General features: G+C 46.5%; 2 protein-coding genes across 2 annotated transcripts in view; one reads left to right on the top strand and one right to left on the bottom strand.

Annotated features, from left to right (window-relative positions):
* Positions 1-7970, top strand: part of T265_06631 (hypothetical protein) — a gene marked incomplete at both ends in the record, with an annotated part of 19276 nt that extends 11306 nt beyond the window's left edge. Inside the window, 5 exons of the mRNA XM_009171944.1 lie at positions 2383-2525; positions 3205-3429; positions 3530-3871; positions 4729-5027; positions 7683-7970. Of these exons, the coding sequence (XP_009170208.1) occupies positions 2383-2525; positions 3205-3429; positions 3530-3871; positions 4729-5027; positions 7683-7907 (1234 nt within the window). The remainder of the gene's footprint in view (positions 1-2382; positions 2526-3204; positions 3430-3529; positions 3872-4728; positions 5028-7682) is intronic.
* Positions 5755-6042, bottom strand: T265_06632 (hypothetical protein; the record flags this gene model as incomplete). Its single annotated transcript, XM_009171945.1, has 1 exon — positions 5755-6042. One exon carries the CDS (start codon positions 6040-6042, stop codon positions 5755-5757), a length of 288 nt encoding a protein of 95 aa, XP_009170209.1.
* Positions 7971-13501: the final 5531 nt, after the last annotated feature.

The raw sequence follows: 13501 nt of genomic DNA, 5'->3' as shown, positions 1-13501 counted from the left end.
AGCGAGTCTCTCTCTCTCGAGTGGGTTGCTGTACCGGCGCCTGCCTTTCCAGTGTAAAACCCTCGTTCCAAATATATCGAAATGCAGCTGTTGGAATGAATCAATAGCACGCCAATAGGATCCATGTAAGTGATCTGAAGAAGCTCTTTCAGGATTTGTCATAATTTCGACCAATCAGAATCAAGTGTTTTTAGCGCAGCGCTTCTCTATCTTTCACGTTCGCTCTAGTCTGAGCTTTCACCACACTGGGGTGTGGAACAACGAATTTGGGCCCAAGCGCGTTAGTGTTATGTCTGGTCGAAATTGATCACCCCAGAGAGAAGGGTAGTGCCCTCAGTTTTATCTACCGGGCATCCCTAATTCGATCAAGATTAGTTATCTCTCGATTGTTATCGATTACTGTTGGAATCCGGTTAGGCAACCCGAAGCTCTGTATTCAGAAGCTAATAGGAGGTTTTACTGTGTTAGCCACCTTCGGAATTGATAATTGTTCTGAGTGGAACTACCGACCCAAGTAACTTTTTTGTCCTACAACCACGTGACCGACATGGAGTTTTGATGTCAAGACTTGATGGTGACGAGGGTGACCGGGTCCTCTAAGCTCTCCGGCCATCCTTCTGGAGCTATACATCATAATCCGATAATATCGTTAAGATATTGAAAACCAGCCAGTTACTGTTAGGTGGAAGGTACTTCATGTTACTCACTTTCTTATTCAAGGGAAGATTTTATTATCCTTCATGGCCCCTCACGGATCATGTAGCAATCAGATGTTAAACCGTTCATTCACGAACCGAGCCTTCATTGATTACGCCCAGCCCACCAGCATAAGAGTTGCTCAGAGGGGTTCCTACTCATTTTTATCGTTCGCCGACTGATACCATCTTCCGGACGAGCCAGTCGGACGCGTCGACCTTAATCCCTACTACACGGAAGTTGACGCTGAGCACAAACTCTGGCGGGTGACATGTGCATCCATCGACAATCAACTACGCCACAGACAATGGCCAATAGCTATGGAGTGTTTCAGGTGACTATTGTTCTGTGAACAGGATCTTCTGAAGTGTGGCTTTACCGCTCTGATCTCATTTGTGATATTCGTTATGGATCTAAGTGATCAGGTGGGTGTGGTCCTCCCTGGCCACACCGAATGTACGTGGATAAGATCCCAAAAGGAGCGAACTGGACAGCACTACCGACGGTAGTGCAGTCCGTAAACTGAACATCAAGTCTTTTGGATGGCTGGTTGGTCAGGGTATCACTCAGAGTCGAGCGTTTCAGCTGGGCGCCTCTCGTTCAACTCCAAAAGCTGCAACGCCACCTTTTAGAGAGTTCAGCTATTTGTACAGGTGCGGTCGTATCATCTCGAGGTGATGTGCGTTCTGATGTTGTGTCTTGCAGTGCAACTCTGTATCGGTCCCTTGGTTTCTTGCTCCGCCCACTGTGGTACATCAAAAGGCATGGTAGCTCTACACAGCCCTTTATGGAGACAAGGGAAAATTATCACAACGGTATTTATAGGGTAGTCACAGAGTGTTCCACAAGGTCGTGCTAGAATCTCCGCGAGGGGCCGAGAAGCTTCGAGTCAAAGATGCTCGACTCGAATTGGCTGGCATTCTGACCAATCAGGTCATGCCTTCGTTTGGTCCGTGTCCTGCACGTGACACATCCGTCCGAATGATGTGATGTTCACTTATTGAAGACGACTAGCTTCCGGGCTAGTCGATTGTCATTCTTGGAGTTAAACGATTGCTACCAAAATACTAACGGCATCTTATCTATCCGTATAGTCAATCATTAGCAAAACTGAAATAGTAAAGACCTTTGTAATGTACTACTTATAATGTTGCTGAAAATCCATCGACAGCCGACGACCGGTTTTGCCCTTTTTGGGGCTCATCAGGTAGGCGCAATCCCCGGGTTTCCGTCAACCTTATGTCCTACTTGAAACCAAATTGCACGAAATTAGCGAATATACACTCATTTGCAAATTGATTTGGTTTTTTCGAGAGACTCTCCTGGAACCCAGCTGAACCTCTCGCTTGTGATGTTCTCAGGCAACTGAATGCGCTGCACCAGGCCGCCTCATGTTTCAGTCGCTACGATATTCGAGATATCGCGATACATGTATATCATTGTAATGTACATCACAAACGAGAGATTCAGCTGGGTTCCAGGTAAGTCTTTCGAAAAAAAAGCAAATTAGTTTGCAAATGAGTGTATATTCGCTAGGAAAGACCTTGTTTCTTGTTCCTACTTCTTACGGTTTGTTTTTAGGAAATTCTGATACTGAATTATGTCCCTCTTTTGTAGTGTTCTCGCTGTCACCTTTCATTGTGATCAGCTTTTTCGTGGCTTATCAGTTTCTGCTTTGCGTTTCAGACTTGAGCCGGTGCAGACCACGAGCCTGTCCCATCTCAACTGCCCAGTGACCGACATGGACTTTGTGTGGACACCCGAACTCAGGTTCTATGTCATGATGCCGGATCACCGATTCTTCATCTATCACCTTCAGTCAGATCCAGGTTCGTTGACGGTAGTTCTTCTTGAGGACAGTGAATCCCAAAATAACTGTTCCTTGATGTTGGGAAACAAATCCGACCGTGTGTAAATTTACCACAGGAGAGTCATGGTCACCCTCAGACGAAATCAGATGCTCGTTTATGTAGCCAGAAATAACTGTTTTATCGTGAGAAAAGATTTTGTGAATCCGTATCCCTTAATCAGTGATGATGATGATATGAATGTGTGAACCTCCGCTTGGAAAGTATTGTTCTCCTCATTAGAGTGAACACTCTCCTCTGAAAGATGGACCATTTCCGGGGACGAACGTTTTCGTTACCCTCGATCTTCCCCGTGGAAATGGCATCCTCCCAGGGACGGACGCCGCGCTGGAGATAGTTGGCACTTAAAAATTCATTTCTGACAATACTGGGCATTGTTACACAAAATCCCTTTGTCCTGGATGTGACTGTTCCGTTTGTTTCATCTGTCATCATGGTGTTTATTTTTAGCGAAATTTTCAAGTCTGCAACTCTTCTGTATGACCCCTGTTTTTTGGGAGCAGTTTATCCCATTTCTATTTGACATGTTTGCTCTCAAATGATCGGAACAGTGTTCTCCGTTTTCACACCAACGGCCCATAGAAATTCTAACGTTTCCATCCTATTTCTTCACCTTCATCTGTTTGCTTGTTGGTTACAGCATATCCGGCAGATCCGCAACACTGGACCATCTTAACGTCTCACTTCTTGGGACCTGAAAACGCTGAATCGAATCCGTTGTTAACTCCAGCCTTCTCGACGAGTATCAGAATAACGGGTGAGACAACGGCTGACGGTACGGCACATAACATGGACCGGCAGTTACAACTAAACACTGTTGAAGGTCGTGCAACTTTGTACCGCTGGTCTGACCTAGTGGATAAAAGTAAGCGTTGCGCAGTTGCACTTGACCGCTTACGAGATTTTTATGTCTGATTGGTTACCTTGACTTTATTCCTGCGCCTTCCTCTTCCTCATATCTCTAGCCTTCCCTTGGCCGATAGCCGAGCTAAACCTGGTCCACTCGAGAAAGACCATGAACAATAAGCTTGGCATCCCCAGCTGCTTCGTTTCCAAACCAACTTTACTACACATTGACGGGGCTTCCACCTACGAACAATACCTGGTTGCAGGTATCGGTGCCCATCATTTGGCAGATGAGTCCGCCAAGAAGTCAGACCATTTCCAACTATGTTTCGTTCGGGTCAGTCTGCAAGGAGACGACTATAGCATGGAGTTGATTTCAGGTGCTTCTGATATCCCAGTCAGGTGTGTTAGCGCACATCATTGGCAACCACTACTGTGCGTCGGTTCAGCCAATGGCGAAGGTGAGTGATCAACTCATTCAATCAATGCTTTCTCGGCGAATTAAAAATAGACAGATTTTCGCGCAATGCACTCATTTACAAACAAATCTGGTTTTGCGAGAGACTCACTCGGGAACCCAGCTGAATCTCTCCACCTTCACACTTCCTGCGGTTGAGTAACCCCTACCTTTGTCCCTTCCTAGTCGTGCGAAGCGCCTCGGAACTCTCTCTTCCAGAGCAGTATTTTAGGCTGCTTCTGCACTCCAACAGCAGAATATTTATCAACAGAAGGCGTTACTTACAAAATGTGTATATGAAAGGGATACAAGCATCAAATTAAGGGGATTTCCATCCAATTGTTGCACGAATTGGTTCAAGTCCAAAGAAACCCCGGCAAGAACGGCAACTCGATGTGAATTACCGACAAACTTGGTAACGCAACAAAACGCGCGCGTGAAAAGTTCATCAGAATTGGTTCGACATGTGGCGGGTCAAAAGTTCATGGGAGGTTGTGGGTGAATATTGAATACATGGGTTAGGTGCAGAAAGAGCTTGACTGGGAGAAGGGAGGTACACTAAATCTATGAATTACTTTCGTCCGATGCGAGTTGGACTTGTTTTTTTCCAGCGTTCAATCGATGTTAGTCAAAACCAAACAAAACTCATTTTCCTAATAAATGCGAAACCAGTAAACTTCGAATTCCCATATTAGAGTTGGCGTATCTTGTGCGTTCTTCACTTTTGATCGGTGGCATGAACTGGATGGTTCACCACAAACTTCAAGGTTGTTGAGTATCCGAAAATGTTGCAAATGAGTTAAAGAATTTCCCATAACTTCTACCGACTCAGCTCACTTTTCTTCGTTCTCTTTTCTCCAGCAATTCTGTTTATCACATCCATTGTGAAGGGAGGCCGTCGTCTACAGATGGACCCTGTTCAGACTTTTTCGGATGTACCCTCCCATCCCTTGTTAGATCGGACGTCCTTTCGCAATGACAAAACGAGTCATAAACCCACTACTTGTTTTCTAGCATTGGAGTTTGTCAACCATTCATCATTGTCTCAAGGAGATCTGGCTATTGTCGGATTGATTGAAACTCTGGTTGGTCGCGAACGAGGGAGACGCGACCTGGTTGTCTACGGACTATCAACCGTTACACTCCAACCGACTGAGCAGGTAGGTGGTGTACGTTTTTGTTTACGGTCATGATTTGAGCGTCTGGCGGTCTTTCTGGTTATCCGGAGTTTGTAAGCTGAAAGGTCATCGTGTTCTACAGACTCTGCAGCAAGTGGTTAGAGCGCGAATTTATTGATGGGAAGGCGTGGTTCGAACCCGACCTCTACCTCTCGACTTCCCCTGTCTAGGCTTGGGCAGCCTGGCAGTAACCCAGTCCTCGCGGTTCCTTCGGGTAACATGGCAGCTAGGCACCGAAAGTGTGTTGCAGCTGAACGATTTATTTTTTTTACTGATGGATACGATGTCGATTGTACGCGGACACAACCAAGTATGTATGAAAAGCTACTCTGAATCTGTCTCGGCATTAAGCTTCTTCGGTGCCTTATGTGCGGTATCAATTATTCAGCCAAGACAGTTTATTGGGAACGATATTGAAGCTAAAATAAAGACGTTTCGAGCCCATTTTGTGGGTCGCAGCATGGAACTTTTCCTTAAATTCTTAGCTACTTATATCACATAAAGTAGATGCGAGCAAAATGATCAACACAGTCGTCCGACTACGCCGTACATACCGAGCAAGGTATAATTCCATCACTAAAGTCAACTGTCTAAAATCATAATTATGGTTGAATTGTGGTAATCACTTCCATCTATAATGGGTTTAATCGATGGGAGTAGTCGTGTGGTGCTTCGATTTCTTTATCTGTTTCCAGTTCTCATCGTCCTCTCAAGTTCGCCCTGTCGCCTGCACCCAAGTACACGTTATGAAATCTTCCTGATCCTCACTGGGTCGTTCTTTCCTCGCTAGGAATCGTCTTGCGGCCAGTCCGTTGGTCATATGACGGACATCGTGAGTGTCCCAGGCAAGTGGAAGACTGACCATCGCCCATCCAACGGAACGTCCCTGTGTCGAAATATTGATTGACCGGGTGCTGGCGTGACTTATAGTGAATGGGCTAGCGAGATTGATATGATTGACCGGACGGATTTCATCCAGACAGTTTTCATGCCTCATCGATAATGAGCTTCATGATTGCATCCGGCAAGTTTTCTTACTTGGAGGGAATGACACTCCAAGGGTTCCTTTTGTTGCCCAAGTGGTTAGAGCGCGAATTTACTGACCGGAAGGTCTGTGGTTCGAACCCGACCTCTGCCTCTCGATTTCCTCTGTCTAGGCTGGCAGTATCCCAGACCTCGTGCTTCATTCTGATAGCATGACAGTTAATCACCGAAAAGGTTCTACAGCTGAACGATTTTGTTGCTTATGTAGTATTAGTGCACAGTTTATGATAGCCACAATATCGCTCGGAAGGTATTTGCACTGATAACAGTTTTTTTGCAACGGTGGCGAATTGCACCATGTATAAAATAAATGCAATGCGGAAATTAGAGCAAGTCAAAAGGGGGACTTATCGCGTTCCTTGGTGAAAGCCCGGAGAGGGGGACTTGTTTTCTCTGCAGTGTAGCTGCTACACGTGTTCCGTAATTGTCCCTGTGTAGTTTGGTTTACTCCCTGCCTCCTTCACGCGTGCGAGTATGTGTGTGATGACTGTGTCGTGTCTTCCTATATGTAGGAAGGTTTGACATGTGTATAATACCTAGAATCGTTTTGACGCGTACAAGACGGTAACTGACTTGTCGGTTCGGGTTCCGAGCGGGGCAGGGTTCTGTCAATTGATTTGTGTGTTTGCGGAACAAGGAGTTGCGTGGTCCAGTGAATACGGATGTACTGGACAAATTAAGCGAAGTTGCTTGAAGGAACAAAGACGTGACCGCTACAGTCCGTTAATCTTCGGGAGGTGTTTTCCTTTGGTAATGTCTTCGATCGAGTTTTCTCTTACGGCGGCTTTTCTTTTGCTCGCTATTTCCTTCTGAGTGATATCGGGACGACATGAAACTGAGGTTCAATATGGCTTACCCGGTTTTTCACGGGTTGAGTGAAGTTCAGTTTTTCAGTAGTGAGGTAGCGCAACTTAGTAAATTCAGGTCAGGTGCGCTATGCTGCTTGCTCCATTCTTTTTAATCGGGAAACTGTCATGGCCTGAGGACTTATCTCGTTCATCTTATGTTTGAAAAAAAGTGGGGTTAGTACTGTCTGCTCCGGTGACGTTCGTCAGTCCAGGGGACTAAGACCATCCGCAGATAGCACTAGTTACGTAAGTTGATATCCGGTCGATCGTTCCCTGGTGCAGTGTTTTCTTCCCCAAACAGGGTTGAAATGGAAGGACATCTTTCTCTGGTGTGAGTAAAAGTAAGTAAAGTAAAGCACCTTCATTTAAGAATTGCTAGGTTGAATTGAGATGTGTATGCAGTCAGAAAGTGGGCTTGCAGCTTAAATTGTCACTGTGGTCCTTGCAGTAACGGAACTCAATAATCTAGTGATCGTTGAGATGTAACAAGCTGCCGGTGCCCAGCCGCCATGCCATACGAGGGGATTAAGAGGACCGAGGCACTTCCAAGTTGTTCAAGCCCAGTCAGGGACAGTCGATATGCCGTATCACGAACCTTTCTGTTAGCAACTCCGCGACCTAACCGCTGAGGTATCCGGGGCTGGTTGAAAGTCATAAGCCAGAAAATACCGTAGTATGCTAGTAGGATACCATATCTGCTCAATCATTCCCCCTTTTGTTTTTCTTACCCACGGCTGATTTTCAGTTGGAGCTGCTGCTTCCTCCCAAAACTCACAAAGAGAATCTACTCAAATCCGTCTCTCCCAGACAATATCGGCCGGATCAACGCATAAGTCGAAAACGGCCAGCAGACGTGTCTGATAAACAATTCGAAAATGCACTTCGCCAAGTCAGTCAATATCCTGTACACACTGCCCCAGCCCCGGAACAACTCCTGCGCCAATTGATGGAAATGGAAAAACCTACATGACGCGTTTCAGTTGCTTCTATTTTCCCACTGTAAACAAAATATCGAATAATACTTGTGTGCGCATTGATTTTGTCTAGTTTTTCTACAACCCGGTCAGTTTACAGGTGTTCTCGTCGACTTTTTCAACGAGAAAGCTGGGCTTTTATGATGAAAGATATCATCCGAAGAAAGCTGAGAAGCTGGGAGGATGCTGAAGCCCAGACAGGAGCGGTCGAGATGCAGAGGTTGAATTCAAACCAGTGAGTTCGCGCCTTAACCACTGAGGTTTCTCGAGCCCATGAAGATCAAGCCACCATCCGTGCTTTGATAGCATAGCGGGACACATTGCTGGGACACAGTGATCTCGATTCTTTGGGATGGTGTTTTGCACAGGAGCAATTCACACGCGGCCCATGCCTTATTTTATAGTAGCATCTTCAGGGGCAGCCTGATAAGCTTGTAACAAACAAAACCACACCAGTTTTTTTTAGCCACCCATACTTGGACTTGAGCTCAATCCCATGACAAGCGGACGAATTGGACCGGTGGACCGGACCGGTGGTAATTGCCATAAATGAGCGAGTAGAATTCAGGTAGCGGTATACAGCTCAATGCTCTGGAGGACTGGCATCCCTTCCCGGATTGGCTTGTCATATCGAACGAAGTCGACGAAAGTCCATGGTTAAGGGGGAGGGGCGTGATGGTTCAGTGGTTTGAACCCGAATTCACTGAACTCAAGGTCCGTGGTTCGAACCCGGCTTCTGCATCTCGACGTCCTGTCTAGACTTGGACAACCTGGCACTATCCCAGCCCTCAGTTGGCATGGTAGCTAGGCACCGAAAAGATGTTACAGCTGAATAATTGCTATTATTATTCTTTCGACTCACGCTGAGCCACATGTGCACTCATCTGAGCGCCATGCATCCGGCACAAGGCCAGAGGAAGCTATTCCGTAGCGTTCAGCGTGCCAAACTAGCCCAAAATTATAGATTGACCTAGCTACGGCTGAACGGTTGGACGCAACTGGGCATCTACCGATCTGTACCTCTAGTGAGGTGCTCCCTTGGGACCCATTTGTGGATAGCGAGCGATGAAAGCAACATTCAGTCTGGTCACTGAACGAGAATCTCTCTTTTTCGATCTATTCACGGCGCCCCCAAGTTAGGTTAGTGGATAAAACAGTAGATGCAAGGCGTCGTTTGGTGGCCCGCAAAGCATAGACAGTCACTGCTAGCCACTACTCCGCTTGGTCTACACACAAGCTCACTCCCAGTGCACTTATTGGTTTAATGCTCTAGACTGTTCACAGCATCGGGACGGAGATTTTCTGACACAGCGCAGAAGATGAACCCAATGTTGTTCGCTTCCGGTAGACTGAAGGATGCATCACTACTAAGTCGAACACAGAGTGCTCGACACTGCGTGGTTCAATGCGATCGGACTTGCTTCCGTTCACACGATGATCATCATTGAAGGTCACCCCTAGCACCAAATTGCTCACTGTGCGAGAGCCTTTTCGTAGGCTTTCCTCTGTACGTCGATGATTATGGACAGTTGCTACTAGTGAAAGGAAGAAGGCCTTCGCTGCGGAGTTATTTATTAGAAAATGCCAACTGAACAGTTACAGGCTAGTGGATAGGGAAGCAAAACTGTCATATGCATCTTGTTTACAAAAACTCAACATCCATCTTCTTGAACGCGTCTTCCTGAACTTTCCTGGATATTAATTAACTGTTGCTCAAATCCAAGCAGATGCTACAAAGTGACTCCACAATTTCCGCAATGGATCTCCCTTTTCAAGAGACGCAAAGCGAATTTATGAGAAAACATACTACTCGCATGCCCCCATCAGTAGCATCACCGTTACACTAGCCACCATTTACGGTGGCCGACCAATCGAATGCGATCGCCACTTTTAGTATGTAGTTGAGTGTATAGGTCAAATTTCGTGCAATGTGGTTTCAAGTAGAGCATAGGGTTGATGGAAACTCGGGGACTGTGCCTAATTGATGATCCTCAAGAAGGGCTAAACTGGTCAGCAACCTTACGAGTAATGTACTACAATGTACTATACAATGTATTGAATATCGTACCAATTGAAATGAGGCGGTCTTCATGTGGCACGTTCATTCGATTAAGACTACCATCAACGAGAGATGCTGGTGGGTTCCAGTTGAGTATCCCCTCATAACCAAACTGGTATGCAGGTGAGCGTATAAGTCGACATTCTCCAGAAGTTTCCTAGCAAGATGTTCTTTCTGGCTTTCGGGGCTGATCGAAGTAGAGTACCAGCTTCGGTTTATAATTTGTCTTTGTGGTCGCCTGTTGAACATAGCGTTGGAGCGTATGCACTGATCACAGTTTTGGGTACATTGAAGCAAGGTATGGCTTGATTCCACGGTGTTGAGAGAATCATTTCTCGTCGGATAGTAGAGATCCGACAACATGGTCCCGTTTTTCTTCTGTCAGGTAGCCGGTCCAGTAGAATTTGTCGGAGAATTCCTTGTTTAGTCAATCGTGTTTCACTGGAAGTTGCGAAATTGATTGGCTATCGGTTCACTTCCACCGCAACCAGTGCTGTTTCCCGGGACGAGCGATCTGGTCTACGAAACCTGTAAGAACCGCGTACTTGACGCATAGTGTTTAAGGCCAACACAATCTCGTTCATTAGTGATTTGAGAAGGTGGGATGAATAGCTGCACACTGATGGTGACAGTTCATGTATATGATGCGGGGTTTTCATTGCGAAGATTTAGATGGGAGCTGTGAATTCAAGGCAACGGCTTGGTTGCATGAGCGCGGCTGGACCATATCCGTCTCTAACCGTTGGTATGCTCCGTCTCCGGGTCTCCACCCACGCAGATGACAATGACCAGCTGAGTTTGCTGGCGATGGCTTTCATACTTCGCTGCCAAGTCATTAGTTCGCACGGTTCTACCGTTCGAGTGGTTTTGCGATAAGGACCATTCGAGGCATTTGGTCGACTGGCATACGGGGCTCGTGGCCAAGCCGTCGCAACCTAGGCAGTGTGATCGGTTCACCTATCGTGTGCGAAACATCTCTCCTCCAAATAAATTTGTCGAACTTCATTATTACTCATCCGGCATTCTCACCAGACTCGCGCAATGTTCCGAGACATTGATGTTCAAACACTGAAAGTCTTTCGATGTTCTCGGTGCTCATAGACCAGGTTTCCGGTCAATATACCAATACGAAGTGCACCGCAACATTATATAGTCGACTACTGATGGATAAGGTGTTGTCACCCCTACGTCACAGGTGACGTAGGTTCACGAACGCTGCTCTGACCTTCCTAGCCCGAATCCAAATATCATCTTTCGTAAGAACAACGGGACTGATATACCGCCTATTTAGACACGTTCGGCTCATCCCCAAGCATTAGGTTAGGGTTCTAACCCACCCAGTCTTGCAGCACCACAGGTGTTAAGTGCACTCCAAACCACGAGGCAGAATTATTTAGATTATTTAATATTGTTCGCATTACTACAGTGTCAGATCCGTGAGCGGACACCCCGGGAACACTTCGACCCCACAGACCTTAGAGGTCGATAGTGAGTCTTCCATAATCAAATCAATGACGAGGCTTGACACCACTTGATGTCGTGAACTGAGTCAAGAGCTTGCCTTAGACCTTCACACGGCCGCAGGGGTTTGCATACAGCGCCTTAAGGAGGGTCAATAGTTTATGGGAGACACCTTTGCTCCACAGGCACTGCCATAATGCCTGACAGTCCACAGAGTCAAAAGCAGCTTTCAAGTCAAGGAACACAGGCATTATTGGTTGCTGGAAGCAGCACCGCTGTTCAGGAATCTGTCGGAGGTTGAGGGTGTAATCGATGAATCCTCTTGCAGGCGGAACCCAGCTTGCTTTTCACGAATCTATCTCCCCCTGTGTTCAGCCCACCTTCAAAGGATTAGACCAGAGAGCACCGTCGATGCCACTGTGGTTTTCACACAGCATCCGCGCGCCATTTTTTATTATTCGGGACTGTTCGGGTGTTCTACGAGCAAACGGTCACTCGGGGAAAACCAGTGGCGTTCAATTTACCTGCAAGACAGAAGAATTAGCATCGATTTTTGTACCACCCCCAGATGCTCGGTCGAAAGGCTGTTCCTTCCTGGCCTCGGCTGACCGCCTTCTAAACTGACCTTTGGGTTTTGATAGTAGAAAAGGTATTTTTACACTCATTTGGCCGCAGTTATCCATGCAGTATGGTGAACTCAAACCTTGGGGTTGTTTTTTTATTAACCTCGAGCGAATGGGTGGTCATAAGCGTTTGCTAGAAAGTGCGCATGAGCTAAAGGTCACGCCCAAGCGGATGCCTAAGCACCGGAAGAACGACTGTTGCCTGAGCGTCTATCCGAACAATTCGGTATGCGTGGCACCACCAATTTGTGCGCACAGGGCGACGGGCCTGATTTCCTGATGACAGCTATGTCAACCTTTCTGATGAGGCACTAAACCAAAGGCATACACGTAATGGCTCTGGGACAATTTGTCGTTTTCCCATAAAAGGCATGATAGACCGTATCCGTAACCCATACTGGAAGTAGCTAGATAGCTTTCTCTGTAGAGAGCAAACGCTGTTTTACATGCACCACGGGCCTAGCTCAATCTTTTGCGGTCATCATAGAGGCACAATGATCGATGAGTCAATCAATCGATGATCAATTTACGCCAGGTAGTCAAGCTGAAGGGGTAGGAATACATGAGAAAAGACCGATAAAAATCCGAAGTGCCAAGCTGGCAATTAGGGGAAATCATTGAAAAATCAGTAAACAGTATTAAAGGATGGTTTAACTTAAACATGCATATGAAGTCAATTATGTGGTAGCGAGCTGTGCACACTTGCACAATCCAGCAATCCAAACCATGGGCTTTCAATAGAGAACCGGATGACAACAGTCTACCCCCACCCCCTTCCACATACAGAAAGTCGAATGCCGAGCATATCGCGTGCGCGCATGTAACCGGGTTGTTATTGGTCTAGAACCCACAGGTAAGTTGTCGATGAAATTTAAATCAGCTTCGTGGACCTCTAGTCTCAACGTCCTCCAACACTCGACCTCATCGGTCCTGCCAAGGTCACTGCAGTTCCGTTCAGATTCACGCATTTCATCCTTTGGCTTCAATCAGGGGGACGGAACCAGCTGTGAATTGTACAAAGTCTAATCTGTGCATCTTGCGCTAACTCGTACTTGCAAGAGCGTATCCATCATAACCGTGCCAATCTGATCGCAGTGACGGATGATTTTTTGGACAAAACTCATGATTCACACATACATCGATGTACAAGTATCGGCCAAACACCGTTACCATCTATAGGTGGTGGTACGTGTCGGTTCTTCTTCAGTTGCCTACGGAACAAAGAGGTACAGGATCCGGCACTTTAGCAAGAATAAGGAAGACGTACGAATGTGTTTTCCCTTTCGATGTTTCTTCGGAAGGAATTTCAACAAAACCGTTTCTCTGAGGTCGGATTACCCTCAGTATGAAAGCACACATTTATTCTGTGAATAATCCTCCTCGTGAAACAACGAGCAATCGTTTCTGTACTTGTTACATCTGCTGATTCGCCAATCTTGGTATCTGC

Source organism: Opisthorchis viverrini, assembly GCF_000715545.1.
Source record: "Opisthorchis viverrini unplaced genomic scaffold opera_v5_140, whole genome shotgun sequence".
Classification (NCBI taxonomy): domain Eukaryota; kingdom Metazoa; phylum Platyhelminthes; class Trematoda; order Opisthorchiida; family Opisthorchiidae; genus Opisthorchis; species Opisthorchis viverrini.
This window is presented reverse-complemented; position numbering and strand designations above follow the sequence as displayed.